Source organism: Balearica regulorum, chromosome 8 (assembly GCF_011004875.1).
Source record: "Balearica regulorum gibbericeps isolate bBalReg1 chromosome 8, bBalReg1.pri, whole genome shotgun sequence".
NCBI classification, from domain to species: Eukaryota; Metazoa; Chordata; class Aves; order Gruiformes; family Gruidae; genus Balearica; species Balearica regulorum.
Window position 1 is genome coordinate 28,894,304 of NC_046191.1, and position 14,353 is coordinate 28,908,656.

Genomic DNA, 14,353 nt, shown 5'->3' on the forward strand with positions numbered 1-14,353 from the left:
CATAAAAGAGACATAATTAAAGACGAAATGACTACAGAAATGTTAACACAAGCCTGCACTTCTCCGAGCTGGACCAAGAGGAAAATGACCCTTCAGAAGGGATGCTCTCAAGGGAATATACATCCCTCTCCTCCCAGGGCAGTCACAGGCATGTTGGAAGTACATACACCTTAGAGACAGACAGTTGTATGTAAACCTGGGAGATTAAAGTTGAATGTCCAAAAATAAAAGCTGCTAACGGCATTACCTGAAATTATAAACTTCCTAACCTCCACCTGTTATTTGTTGATTTTTCCACTTTCTGCAATGACAACAGTGTTTTATAAAAGCTTTATAACACCCCTTTCCTACTTCTTGGGAGATGCTACAATTTGCTGAGCGTGCCCAGGATTTGGCTGGAACGGGGAGAGTGATGCACCCCATCCCTGTGCTCACCGCCACTGTTTTGGGAAAACCTGGGAGGGAGCGGGCATAGCCCACGTGCCGGCCTAAAGCGTCCGAGAGAGCCCCCGCAAGGTGGGAGGGAGCCGACGCCAAATAAAACGGAGGACCCCATTCCCAACCCTTCGAGCCCTCGACACCCGTGGTGGGCACCGCTGGCGGGTGGCGGTGTGCCCTGGCGCCCTACCAGCTGTGCGCACATCTGGCGGGCAGCTGTTTGCCTCCGGACCTGGGTGCTCACCAACCCGCGGCACGGGGCATCGGGAGATGATGCTCTACGGCCGACCCTGCCCGTCGGCGCGGGGATTCGGGCGTTATCCTCTGCTCCTGCACGTATCTGCCCTCCTCGCACCAGTGGGACGCGCTGCCTTGTCCGGGCTCGCTGGCTGCACGCAGGCAAGCGCTGATCTCGGACGAGACAAGCACAGATGCGACCAGCTGCTGCCGACTCTCCCGGGCTCGCTGCCTGCGCGGCGGAGCCTGCCTGTCCCCCTCCGGCGGTTTGCACAGCTGAGCGTCTTGTTTATCGGCTATTGGGCGAGGAAAGCAGTGAAATGAAAAGGTGAAATGAAGCCTGGCTGGGATTTCACGGGAGCAGCGGCTGCGCGTGGGGCTGCAGCACGATGCGTGTCCCTTTGCTGCTGGGGAGCTTTTGTTCAGCAGCATCTCCGGTGTTACGGGTGCTACCTCTGGGGCACAGAGACACGCACGTGCCTTGCTCTGCCCCCCCCCGTCTCCTTTTTTTATGGGCTATCGAGCTCATCACAGAAACTTTTTAAAATTATCCCAGTTTTCTGATGGTTTTGCATGCGTCTGGTCCTCTCCTTGTTGGAATGGGGCTGACTCAGCACTTTTCATTCCCTCTGTGGTTTTTGTAACAGGGATTAAAAGCCCGCTGGTGGCTGGAGGGCTGCCCTTGCCTTCCCCAGCCAGCCATCCCCAGCCCCGCAGCCCCCCAGCCCCGCAGGTCTCCCCCGAGGATGGCACATGGGACAGGGACCACGGAGGCGGGAGCTATCTGGGGTCAGTGGAAGGCTGGATGCAGCCCTCCCCACGCAGGTCCCTGGGCTGGGCCACGGGCAATGCTCGGAGATAACCTCTGAAGGATGTGTGCTGACTTCTGACTTCTCTTTCTGGGCCAAAGTCATCAAGACAGGGCAATAATAATGTCCAGTTCCCACAGATATTTAGGACGAGGCTGGGTAAACAGGGATTTTTTTCTTTATGGGGCCCAAGCCAAAACCACGGATATCTGGAGGTGGCAACAAAGATCTGGTTTGGTGTCTTCAACCACCTCTACTGCGGGAAACATCCCATTCACTTAAAACATCCAGCCCAAGGTTTAGCTCCAGGTGCTTCCATGTCCTCTCGAGCCAACACTGATGCTGCCACCTCCGCTCTGCTCGCCTCAGTTTCCCCAACTGTAGATCATTGATCATGCTACTGAGCTTCTTGGTAAGGACATTTAAAGTCAAAGAAAGAAAAGCTCTGTTTCAGCCTAAAGTGTTATTGCTGTCATTATTATTATTGGCTTTTAAGTATAAAACCAGTGTGTCGAAACCTGGGAACTGTACAATTAGGGATGCCTCAAACACTGTCACATCAATGTCAAGGAACGAGCTGAGCTTTTTCTTTTCCTTTTGACATGTCAAGTCTTCAGTCTGTCACCAGCCTTAACCCAAACCTTGCTGCCATGGAAATTTTTATGATATGTTAGATGTTCCCGATGTGTTTGCAAGCAGGAACGGGGCTGTTCCAATGACCCAGGCCGGAGGGATGGGGTGGTTTGTGGGTGACCAACAGCGCGGATGCTTTCTACAGGTGCTTGTTGAGAGGTGTGGATGAGCTCGCTGGCCCCATTGCCTTCTGCAGCACCTCCTTACGTCTAGGCGTGAGCTGGAAGCAGGTGGACGTGCAGGGCTGGCGTGATAAAACCCATATAGGTGTCATGTGTCCCATGTCTTGTGGTGGTGGTAGCTGGACTGTTGGGTTTGACACCTGCTTGCTTTTCACCTGGGGTGTCCAGACATTGGTGTCTTCATCCTTTGACCTCATTCATGGTAAGCACCTGATAACAAGTCAACCAGAAGTGCTAAAGTTGACCCAAAGGCAGCATCCCCCACGGGCACAGGGCAAGCTTGCAGCACGTGCCGTGTCACTGCAGGGTGCCAGCACCGATGTGCCCAGCCTCTCAACGCAATCAAAGCACCGACGGGGTGACACAGTGATCCTGTGCCGATGCCCGTCTCCCTGCCACGGATGCCCCATCCCTTGTCCCCAACGCCGCACCACGTGCCGGGTGCAGCCGCGGTGCTGCCGGGTGTCCCAGCGGGATCTCCTCTTGCTCCCCCAGGCTCTTCGCGGTGAAGTGTGCCGGGTGCCTGGAGGCCATCGCACCCAGCGAGCTGGTGATGCGCGCCCAGAAGAGCGTCTACCACCTGCGCTGCTTCTGCTGCTGCGTCTGCGAGCGGCGCCTGCAGAAGGGCGACGAGTTTGTACTGAAGGAGGGGCAGCTCCTCTGTAAGAGCGACTACGAGAAGGAGCGGGAGCTGCTGAGCTTGGTGAGCCCGGCTCTGTCGGATTCTGGTAAGGGGCCGCCCGCGCCCGGCGTCTCCCTGGCTGGTCCCACTCCGAGGCCCCTGCGAGTGCGGTGGAGTTTGGAGGTGACATTTGGGCTCGCTGCCCTGAACCTCTGCCCCGTGGTCCAAAGGGAAAAGCTCTATAAGCACTGTTGCATCCTCCAGCCAAAGTCTCTCCCACCTCGGTGGCAAGAGCGTGAGCGGGCACCTTGGCGGCGGAGGGGCTGCGGGGCTGGAGGATGCTCTGGGGACCATCCCATCTCATTAGTCTCGCTTCTGGAAGGGTTTGTGCTCCTGGCCTGTGCAGGGCACCAGCACCCCATCCCGAGGGGCGTACAGCCTCCCCGGGCGCGGGAGGGAAAGCCGTGCTGGCGGAAGGTCACATCTCCCACCTCCTCACCCGGGGAAACGGAGGAGCTGCCCCTGGTATAAATACACTGTAAATTAGAGTTTTCTTCCTAAAAAAAAAATCACAGTCCCAAGAATCCTACTGACTACCTTGGGCTAAACCTTCTGTGTCCCTCCGCGGTGCCTCACCGTCCCCACCTGGGACTTTGGAAAGGCTGAGTGCAAGAAGGGAGCTGCTTCTCCTCCAGCCACCCTTTTTAATACCAAGGGGAAACTGAGGCACGGAGCTAAAACATGAGCGAGGAGCGGGGAGCCAGCAAATCTTGTGTCCCCAGCAGCTTCCCGGGCAGTCGATGGCCGGAGCCAGACTGCAGACCCGGTGTGGTGACACTGCGGGGACACCGCAGAGCCAAGGGGGGCTGCGGGCGAGGTGGCACCACGGCTGGAGGTGGGCAGGGGGGCTGGCATCCTCCTCCAGCCAGGGTGTCACTGCTGGGTTAGATTGCCCAGAGCATCAGATCAGCATTAAAATATGTATCTACAGTCAACACAAATCAAATCTGAATGTTTCCCAGGAAGACAAATTTAGTAAGAAAGTCCAGCAATGGGGCCAGGGGGGGTGGAAATGATCTACTAGCAGAAATCCTCACGCTAACACTGCCTCCGCTGAGCCCCGCTCCTCGCAAGGCTGCACGGCCCCACGCCGTGCGCCTGGGTTGCTTGGCTCCTCTTAAAAAGCGTCATTGGGGGAAAATCTGCTTTGCGGAGGGAAGGATTTACCTTTGAAATGCCGTGCTCTGGAAAGGGCTGCCGGCAAGCTGGGGGCAAGCCTGTCTTTTCCCTGCTAGAGCAAAGGACTGGATTTAAAAAAAAAAATAGAAATCAACATTATGAGCCCATTTAGGAGGGGGTTGTTAAGGTGTGAAGCTGGGCAGGACACGGTCATGGCAAAGCCAGGCAATTCTGCAGCTGGGAGAAGGTGTGGGGGGGGACAGGGAAGGTTTTGGTGGGGATGGAGCAAAATTTGCCCCAAGTCCGTGTTTCTCTTTAATATTGTGCTCCTCTGCAGTGAGAGCCCGGCTGCTTTGAGCACTGCCTGCGGCTGCTCTGTCTGAGCTCTGCAACCCTGCTCGCTCGAAAGAAAAAAAGCCTCCCACCCGAGTAACAGTGATGATATTTAAAAAATAAAGAGTGAGGCCATGGGAGGAGGTGGCTGAAGGGGGCCGGTGAGTGATCATCCAGCGCTGGAGGAGCTGGAGAGGCAGGAAAGCAGCAGGATCCGGCACGCTGGTGCTGGCTCTTGCCTTAGCCCTGGGAAAGTCCTTAATTGATTGAAGAATTATTATTTTTTCCTTCTGGGATGTGCAAACTCTTTCAGTTAAAATAGGAACCAATGAGGAGACGTCATGCAGGAAAATAAATGAATTGGCCACAACGATTTGGGTTTATTCCTAGTGGAGGAAAAGGGCAGTTTGGCAAAGGTTGGGGAGCTTTTCCTCCCCAGCGACTCATCGGCCCGTGGTCCAGCCCTGCTGCCAGGGGCTCTGGCCAAAGCAAGAGCTTCAACCAGCAAAAACCTCCAGGGGAAATACTTCTTTAGGTGGAAACTCCAGTTGAGACCCGAGGGATGCGAAGGGCCAGTATGGGAGTCAAAAGGGCACGGCAGCCCCTTGGCTGGTCGGAAACCCGACCCAAAGCCCCCGGCAGCCCCTGGCCTGGGGGGTCCTGGCCCTTCCCATCTCCCCGCAGACCCCATAGCTTAGCCCCACCACCGTCCCTGCCCGGTTTTGGTGGCCACCAACAGTTTGTCTCGGGACGTCGCGTGGCTCTGGGGACCGGTGGCACGGCGGGGGCCAGCCTGCGTGCACATCCCACGTGGATGCTCAGCGTGGCGCAGCTTTGCCCTCTCCTGCTGCCTCCCCCCCAGGGACCCCACTGCCACGCCGGAGGATGCAGAGCGGTGTCCCTGCTCTGGCACCGCTCCCAGGTGCCCTTCACCAGCAGCGTGCGATGTGCTTCTCCAGCCTCTCCCCTGCCCCCCCCCGCCCCACCTCGCTGCTTTGAAGCCCCTCACCCTCCCTCCCCCCATCCGCTGCGCACCAAAGGCCACTTTATGAGAAAGCGCAGATAAAAAGCGAGCCATATGTTGTCTGTAATCTCCCAAACCCTCGCTTCAATTACTGCCTCCCCCGAGCCTCCGCTGCCCGGCCTAAGTAAACAAGCCCCTCTGAAAGAGGACCCCGCTTTCCAATTAAAAGCGTCCTAACATTTCTCCTCTCCCTAAATCCTCCTGAGCGAGGAATGTCCTGGCCCCGACGGCGGGATGCGGGCTCGGCGGGTCGGACCGAGGGCACGCCGCACAATATCCATCGCCCCGGCCCCTTCCCAGGTGACGTCAGGGGCAGCCCCAGACACTCATTAATTTCTCCCCCCTCCTTGGAGGGGAAAGGCTTGAAAGAGAGAGTTAATTAAAAGTAATACCCCGCCAAATCCGGCTTCGCTTTTCCTTCTTTCCCTTTGACACGGGGAAGGATTTGGGGAGCAGGTGTTGTGGGGGGGGAGGGCTCAGGGCGGGGGGGCTGCTCCGAGCGGGTTTTCCCCCTTGGTGTGGGTTTTGAGCATCATTTGCTTGATAGAGTACATGAGCGTCTGGCTCCCCCTTTCCAGGCTCTGCCCCTCCTGGACTGGAGGGGATTGGGGCGCTCACCTCATCTTAGGGTGCAAAGCTGTTCAGGCACCGAAATGTCTCCATTGGTTGACATTCCTTTTCCCAATATTTGTAAATTTGTCTACACTTCCATCAAAATTAAATTCCTTCAGGTTTCAGGAAAGCAAGCAGCTCAGCGAAGCAGAGATCCTGCTTGTGCTGGCACTGAAAAGGAGCCAGCGGCAGCCGCTGCTCAGCCCTACCAGCCATCAGAGACTCCACACCCTGGCGGTGCCCAGCGCTGGGGCTCTCAGACCTACTGCATTACTACGTACCTCGCGTTGGGACGTGCAAGAAGGCAGCAGTTTGCCGTTCCCGTTCCCGTTGCTGCTGTTGGCATGCCGTGGATGTGCTGTGGGTGAGCAGCAGCAGCAAGGCACTGGCTCCCAGGGGCCAGCACCCAGCTCCGGGCTGGTTTTGGGACCACCAGCGTGGACATCTCTCCCTGTCCCAGCCCTCCCAGCCCTCATCACAGGGAAGGTCTCTGTATCGGCCGGTGAACCCAGGAGATAGCCCAGCAGCGTGGAGGGAAGAGGTGACTTTTACTGGAGAGCATCCTTGCTTCTCTGCTGGGATCATTGCCTCCCTTCGCCCCGGAGATCTGCTCCTGTCTTTCCCCGTTCCCAAATGGGCCGCCATTGGAATTACACTTTTCTAATCCATGATTAGCTCTTGCCATGGGGTAGGACCTGACCTGCTTTAGCCATGAACTCTGGGCCAGGCTGACAATCCCCTGGTGCATCCCCATCTCCCAGAGATGCAGCAGCCCCGGGACGGGACTCGGGCTGAGCACAGCCTTGCAACCTGCATCTGCATCGAACCAGCACCTCAGCTCCATTATCAATTCCCAAACAGATGGTGGAGGAGCTTTCTGGAAAAGGCTGTAAGCGATTTACGGCTTGTGAGAGGAAAGGACCTGTGCTGTCAAACCCGCATTACAGCTCTCCTATGCAAGTGAGGTCATCAATACAGTGGTGATGCGGTAAATGAGGAGGGATGGTAAGAGGCAGGGCAGTGCTGCCTGCTTTCCCGGAGCAGCTCCTGCCCGAAGGCCCCGCGGCCCCAAGCAGTGGAGAGCAGCAGGGAGATACACACCAGTGCCTGGGAACACAACGGAGCAGCACATCGCAGCGAGCACCCGCGGTGTGAAGCTCAAAGCAGCCTGGGCTTCTGTCCAGGGAGATTTAAAACTCTATGGAAGGGGGGAAATATAGGTGAAAAGATGCCCCTTGTATTTGTGATTAAAAGTCTGTGCTCTAAACGGAGTTGACCTCCATGGTGGGACAAATCAGGAGGGGTTTGTGAGGTCTTGGCTAACGCGTTGCCCTCTCTGAGCATCTTTGCTCACCCTGCACCCTGACCTCCCCCAGCATGGGCTGTCCAGGCAGAGGGACCAGATGCCTGGCCACCAGCTGGGCTGGGGGGGACAGCCCCAGGGGCAGAGTGGTCCTCGATGTCTGCTGTCCCTTCTTGTGGATGTGACCTGTGTGTCTCTGTCCAGATGTGTCCCCAGCTGTGGCTTGGCAGGAAATCCCTGTGGAACAAGCAGGGATTTGGATCTGATGAAGGGAAAATCAGGTATCCCAGGGTTTCACATTGCAGCTGCTCAGACTGTTGGGGAAAAGAACCAAAAAAGCACATCTGCTGGATGAGCGACCCCAGACTATAAGCCACAGCAGCTCTCTCCCTCTCTGAGCTGCCACGGGTCAGCTAGTCCCAAACCTCAGCTCCTCACACACGTTCACAAGAAGATCCCCACCAACAGCAGCTTGTTTTGGACGTGCTGGAAAATGGTGTGCCCAGCCCATTGTCTGTAAAGGACCTGCTTTTTTTTTTTTTTTCCCCTCCCCCTTAGGCAAAAGTGAAGATGAGGACAGCATCTGCAAACTGGGCCAAGCCTCGGGGAAGGGTGCCGAGGACGGGAAGGATCACAAGCGGCCCAAGAGACCCCGGACAATCCTGACCACGCAGCAGCGGAGAGCATTCAAGGCATCATTTGAGGTCTCCTCCAAGCCCTGCAGGAAGGTATGAGGAGAAAGGCCCATGCTCCGCCTCCTCCAGCCCCCAGGGATGTCCTGGATGCTGGGCAAGTACTTGCCCCGACTGCTCTGTCCCCTCCTAAAGTGCTCCCGAAAAGCTGAGTGGGCTGAGACACTGCTGTTGTTCCTTTCTCCAAGGTGCGGGAGACGCTGGCGGCCGAGACGGGGCTGAGCGTTCGCGTGGTGCAGGTCTGGTTCCAGAACCAGCGAGCAAAGGTGGGTGCACGGGGGTAGCCCACCACCAGCGGCCGGTTCCAGGGCTCCCCTCCCTCCTCACTCTGGCCAGGAGATGACTTCATCCCGTTTTTTTCCCCTTCTTCTTGACCAGATGAAGAAGCTCGCCAGGAGGCAGCAGCAGCAGCAGCAAGATCAGCAGAACACACAGCGCCTGAGCTCAGGTACCCACCCTGCACCCAGCCCTCCCTGCACTCAGGGTCTCCCCATTTCCCAGCCCTCTCCAGGCTTCCAAAGGGAGCTGGGCCCCCCAAAAAGCAGCAAACCAGCTGCACCGATGGCTTGCTCTTATTTTCCAGCCCAGACGAACGGCGGTGGCAGCGCGGGGCTGGAGGGGATGCTGAACCCCTACACCGCTCTGCCTCCGCCCCAGCAGCTCCTGGGCATGGAGCAAAGCGTCTACGGCTCCGACCCCTTCCGGCAAGGGCTCACCCCGCCACAGATGCCCGGAGATCACATGCACCCCTACGGTAAGGCCCCAGGGTTTGTCTCTTGCCTTCTCTCCGTCAAAGAGATGCTGGGCGGTGGCAGGGGGCTGTGTGGCGGGCAATGCGTTGGGGGATGCAGCGACAGTCCCTTCTTCCCTAAATCCTTCACTGCAAAAGCTGAGGCTACTAATGCCGGAGGAGAAAGCAGGCTCTGAAGCCCTTCTACTCCTTCCCTGCTTCCACAGGTGCCGAGCCCCTCTTCCATGACTTGGATAGCGATGATACCTCACTGAGCAACCTGGGTGACTGCTTCCTCGCCACGGCGGACGCAGGGCCACTCCAGGCACGAGTGGGGAACCCCATCGACCACCTGTACTCCATGCAGAACTCCTACTTCACCTCCTGAACGTGACGTGGTCCCCAGCACGGGGCAGCCGGTGCCGCCGCGCTGCCTCAGGAGGGGCTGCAGAGCCCCCGGGGTTGGGAGGGAGGGGGAAACGACACTGCTGGGATGCTGTCAAACAATATGTTGTAGCTTGGGATTCCCAAGGAGCGAGTTAAGTTATGGGTTGCATAGTTTCATGTTTCTCTTAGGAACCTAGGATTAGGGACAGGAGTGGTTTTTGCAGCTGGCTGGTGGGCTTTCAGATTTCAAACGGGGAACCAAATTTCTCGTTTCGGTAAGGGGAAAGGCAGGGGGAGGGGGAAACACTTCCCGCGGGAGCATCCCAGTGCCATATCCCCTCTGCAACAGCTTCAGTCCGAGCGGTGGAAAGAGCAAACTGCTGATCTTCACAGGGGGAGCCCGCAGCATCAGCTGGGCTTTGAAATTTGAAAAGCTGACAACACTTTGGGGAAACACGGGGAAAACTTTGCTGCGGGGTTTTCCCTCTGTTCCCTCGACCAGCTTGAGCGCTCGCTGTTTAAACACAGGGACTTTTAAGATAGATGTTCCCATGCAAATATAGAAAGCTAGAAACCCCTAACATCATCCCCGTCCCCGAGGATGGGGCTGTGTGTGTGTATGTGTGTGTGTGTGTGGGCACACGCGTGTGTGTGTGCGCAGAGCTGTGTGGCTGTGGGTGACGTATTGCACGGCCACACCTGCCAGATTGTATCAACAAAGTTTATTTCTAAGTCTATCAGAAATTTACTGTACAGCAAAAGTAACTTTATTTTCAGCGTGAACCATATTTAAGGAAATACTCAATGCACTTAAGTTATAAGATGAAATAATTTACTTTTTATAAACGTTATGTTTAGGTTGCAAAAGCCCAGTGGCAGGGAAGGAACATCAGTTCATTTCAGGCAATAGGTTTGGGTTTCGGGGTTGGTTATTTTTGGTGCTCTCAGGTTGCCCCACTGGTTTTGAGGTGCAGTTGAAACTCAAAGCAGGGCTGGCTCTAGGGACCTGCTCCTCTGCCAGCAGATCGATGGGGACAGCACGGTGGCCAGGTCCTGTCCTCACCACTGCACGTGTCCAGGAGGTCGGTGCGGGGTGGACAACACTGCTGGAGCTGGTGGACATCCCGGCCCATCGAGGCTCAGCTCTGCTTCTCACCTCTCTCCTTCCCACGGCGGGACCCAGCCTGCCTCTGGCAGCAACCCCATCCCGTACCCTCAAATATGGGTGCTAGACCTGTGCGAGCTGCTGTCCTGGCTCTGGAAAATACCGCAGCCCGTGTCGCCACCCCTCGGGCGAAGAAAAAAGGAGGGAGAGCCCTACATTTCCCACCCCACGTTCGGGTTCATCCCTGCAGGAGCTGTGGGAACCTGGGGAAAGTTCTCCTTGGGGTCAAGCCTTCAGCTGACCCTCACCTCATCCCCACTCTCGTTTTCATGCGTTGTGTCCTTTTGTGCTGCTGTTCACAAATGATGTAAGCGACAACCCGTAAAGACATACAAGTGACTGTGAGGCTCAAAACACTGGCTCATCGCCACTGTACTATCTGACACTGAATGTAGCAGGGTCTGGAGATGGCTGACCCGGCGGGAGATGCTGACACACTGTCAGAAATCACGTACCAAGATAAAATTAAAAAGACAAAAAAAATCTCGGTTAAAAAAAAAAAAAAAAAAAGAAAAGCCTGATGGTCTCTTCTTGTGTGGGGTGTCACGTTGATTCGGGAAAGGGAGGGGTTTGAATCATCTCCAAGGTTGGAAGGTGTTGGGTAGGGTATGGTAAGACCATGGGGGAAGCTTCTGCTCCTTGGGTTTTCAATATCAAATATTCTCTGGTCTAGGACTAAACTGGCCCTCAAGGGTCCTCTGTGGCCAATGGACAGAGATTGGTGGATCTGGAAGGTGACACATCTATCTCTGGCTCCCACCTGAGGTGGCAGTGAGGGGCTTGCTTGGGGCTCTCCACTGAGAGCAGGACAGTGAACAGCCAACTTTCAGACATCTGTAGGCAGCAGAGATGACTCCCAGCCAAAATGACAAAAGAAAAAGGGAGGCCAGACACCAGGCAACCTTCTTCAGAACAAGAAAGGATCTTGTAGAAAGGATGGGCAAAAAGAGAGAAAGAAAAGTGGTTTGCATGTTTGCCAGCTCTCTGCATGGGTTCTTGTGTGCTTGTGCCATCAGAAAACTCCACTTCATGTTTGCACCTGCCCACAGTGTTTCTGTGCTCTCAGCATTGAAGGAGAGCTGGAGAAGCCAGGACAGCCAGGTTACCAGCAAAACATTTTCCCGAACACATGAGCTCTTGGCTTAAAAAGCCCTGCAGACCTCACTGGTACCTTCACATCCCTGGTTGCCAGCTCACCACTGAGCAGAGCATGGCTGGGAGGCATTCGTCCTCCTCCAGGGCAGGGGTACTGCAGGACTGGGAAAGCATTTCTGCAGGCCCAGTTACCCCGTAAGTGTTTTCATCTGTACTGTCACTTCACCAGGAACCCCAACTCTCCGCGGCAGGGCTGTGGGCAACCCCACGTTAGGACTGCCTAAAAGATATGGGTGGGTATTTCCCAATAGGAGCTGGTCTTATTGCAGCTTCCTGACATGAAGAGATTCCACAAATATGTGCTGATGCCACCAAATTGGGGATGGGGATCCACAACTCATTGTATGAGATGTTCAAAACAAAGTGTCCTTCCTGCCTTTCATCAGTCACCGCTTTGCTGTCCCTGTGCTATAAAATGCTTTCAAAGTCCAATCTGCAGGAAAAAAAATAATATTCCCGAATGGTGTGACTGCATGAAGAAAATTTGTGATTTCTATTTTGCAAGTTGTAGTTTCCTAGGAATAGCCTGGATTTCTTTGGTTGGGGTTTTGCTCTGTTTCAGGACAGAAGAGCATGGCACCTGACCCTGTGAACGGCAACTGCTGCAAAACCCCCAGCAGCCCCAGCCCAGCAGTGACCAGTTTGTTCCAGTCACCCAGTCATGTCTAGGGACTGGGTGCTGGGCAGCCCGCCTGACCCAAACTGCTCAGGACTGTGGCCTTGGTCATCCTGCAGCTGAATATTTCCCATTTCTCCTCAAAATGAAGACTTATTTTTAATCACTCCACAGGCTCTATTTTCTCTCAACAATAACATTTTGATAACAAAACACCTCTGAGCCCTTATCTGGCCTCTGTTGCCCCAAACATGAGCTGAAAAAGCACAGAAAGAAGGCTGGAGAAATGTCTGACATGTAGGAGAAGGCTTTCCATGGAGAATTAAATAAGCTGTATTGACCTGCAAGGTCTTGTCTTTCAGTAGAAATATCTCATCTGTGCCTGCTTGCTCATTTGGGATGTAATTAGTGAGTCACCAGGTGAAGGTGTTGCAGGAGGGAGGGTAAAACCCTATAAAAGCAGGATTCACAGGTTGCCTGAGTTTGGGAGGAGGTGGGAAGATGTGCCCTAGGAAGCTGCCTGGCCTGATTTGAGATGATCTTGTGAAGGACAGCAGGGTAGGTGCTTGTGTGCAAGTTCTGCTGTGTTTCTAAAGCTCTTGCTCTTTCTGAGAGGGAATTACATGTTGGGAAATTTCTTTGTGGAGAGTGTGGTGTTTGTGTGTACTTTACTCTTGCAAAGCACAACCTGTTATAAGTGGTAGGGTTTTTTTTTTTATGTGGGCTAAGCATAATTTTTTAGCTGGATGTCTCCAAACCTGACTTCTCAGAGGATGATGTAGAAAGGCAAAAATCCTATCTTTTAGCCTGGGATTTTAGCAGAGGAGAGCACAGGGAAAAAGGATTGGACCTGTCCTGGTCCAGGCTGGTGAAATTATAGCTTGAGATTTCTCTATCACTGGACTTGGTGGTCTTGAAGAAATGCTGGCTGGTGCTAGTGGAGCAGAGAGGATCTGGGCTGGGGTGAGGCTGATGGTCACTGTGGGCTGAGGTAGAGATCTCCTTTGCTTGTGGAAGGGGGGGGGCAGATCTGGTGGAGGTGGAGTATGTGTGGTGTGGAGGAGCTGCTGTGACCTGTGAAACCAGCATGAGTCTGACTTGCAGGATCCAGGTGTAGGTAATGGCTGGGTTAACACCACCCAGGCTTGCAATAGAGAAATGGATGTTTTCGATAATGGTTATTAAAACCACCTTAAAAATTCCCCTCACTTGGATATTTCTTTAAACATCATGTTTAAATTTTTTTTAAATCTTTTAAAGATAAAAGGTTTGTCTTCCCCACCCACAGCTATCTCCTATTTGAAAAATGTTCACCTACATCAGTCTGGCTTTCCATCAGCCTAACTATCAATTTACACTCACCAAATTACTTCCCTCAAAATAAAACCCCCACAAAATCCATGTCATGCAGACTGGTTGCCTGCTTCTTTTAAAATCTTGCAAAAATGTAATGACACACTGTAATCACAGTATCTCAAGGTATGTGTGTATATATGTATAAAAATATTACGTATAATACGTGATTTTGGGGAAGGATCAGTATGGTGGAAGGGCGTGGTTCTTCGTCTAGTAAATTCAGCAGAATTCATGGTCTTAAACCTGTCCTCTTTCTGCACGTTGGCCTGTGTGCTTGGCACAGCCTGAACACAAGTCCAGCTTGCAATTGTGCAATGCAGTAGCAGATGTGGGTCCTCCTGTCATCTGGATTTCATATTCTGTTGTGCCTTATTTCCGGGTGTGGATGGATCCTGCCAAAGCAAAACTGGCTGGGCCTTATCTTCTGCTAGTGATGGAGTCACTGCATGGCAGATGACTTCTTGTCAGGCCAGGTGGGTTGTTGGATGTCCCTGGGGTGGGTTTGCTATTTTTATGACTGGCCTCCCTGGAGATGCACTTTCATGGTACTGCTTTGCCATATTGTGCTCCATGTCTGAGCCTGCTCTCAGCCTGGGGAGCAACTCCATAGGACAAATGATATCTTCTTGTCAAAGCCAGGAAGAAAAGAACAAGGTCTGACATGAAAACAGGCTCTACCTTGCTCTCCAAGGCAAGGGCAATGCCAGGAAAAGGTTGGGAGCTGACCTTCATGTCTCTAGTGACTTGAAACAAAGCCCCCTCTATTCTGGCACTGCTTGGTGGCCAAGGAAAGATCAAGTCAGAGATTACTTTTCAGTTGAGGACACTGATTAGATGATACTGATAGGCAGGAACGAGCTAGCTCTGAGTGATATTATGT

At 54.0% G+C, this 14,353-nt stretch overlaps 2 protein-coding genes across 2 annotated transcripts in view; both read left to right on the plus strand.

Moving 5' to 3' along the window:
- Positions 1–9,193, plus strand: part of LMX1A (LIM homeobox transcription factor 1 alpha) — a 44,120-nt gene extending 34,927 nt beyond the window's left edge. Inside the window, exons 4-9 of the mRNA XM_075760337.1 lie at positions 2,795–3,027; positions 7,931–8,100; positions 8,253–8,330; positions 8,443–8,512; positions 8,648–8,818; positions 9,022–9,193. Of these exons, the coding sequence (XP_075616452.1) occupies positions 2,795–3,027; positions 7,931–8,100; positions 8,253–8,330; positions 8,443–8,512; positions 8,648–8,818; positions 9,022–9,182 (883 nt within the window). The 3' untranslated portion in view covers positions 9,183–9,193. The remainder of the gene's footprint in view (positions 1–2,794; positions 3,028–7,930; positions 8,101–8,252; positions 8,331–8,442; positions 8,513–8,647; positions 8,819–9,021) is intronic.
- The window catches only part of KLHL20 (kelch like family member 20), a 494,534-nt gene continuing 483,219 nt past the window's right edge, over positions 3,039–14,353 (plus strand). The window contains exon 1 of the mRNA XM_075760327.1: positions 3,039–3,050. The gene's annotated coding sequence lies outside the window, so the exon portion shown is untranslated. The remainder of the gene's footprint in view (positions 3,051–14,353) is intronic.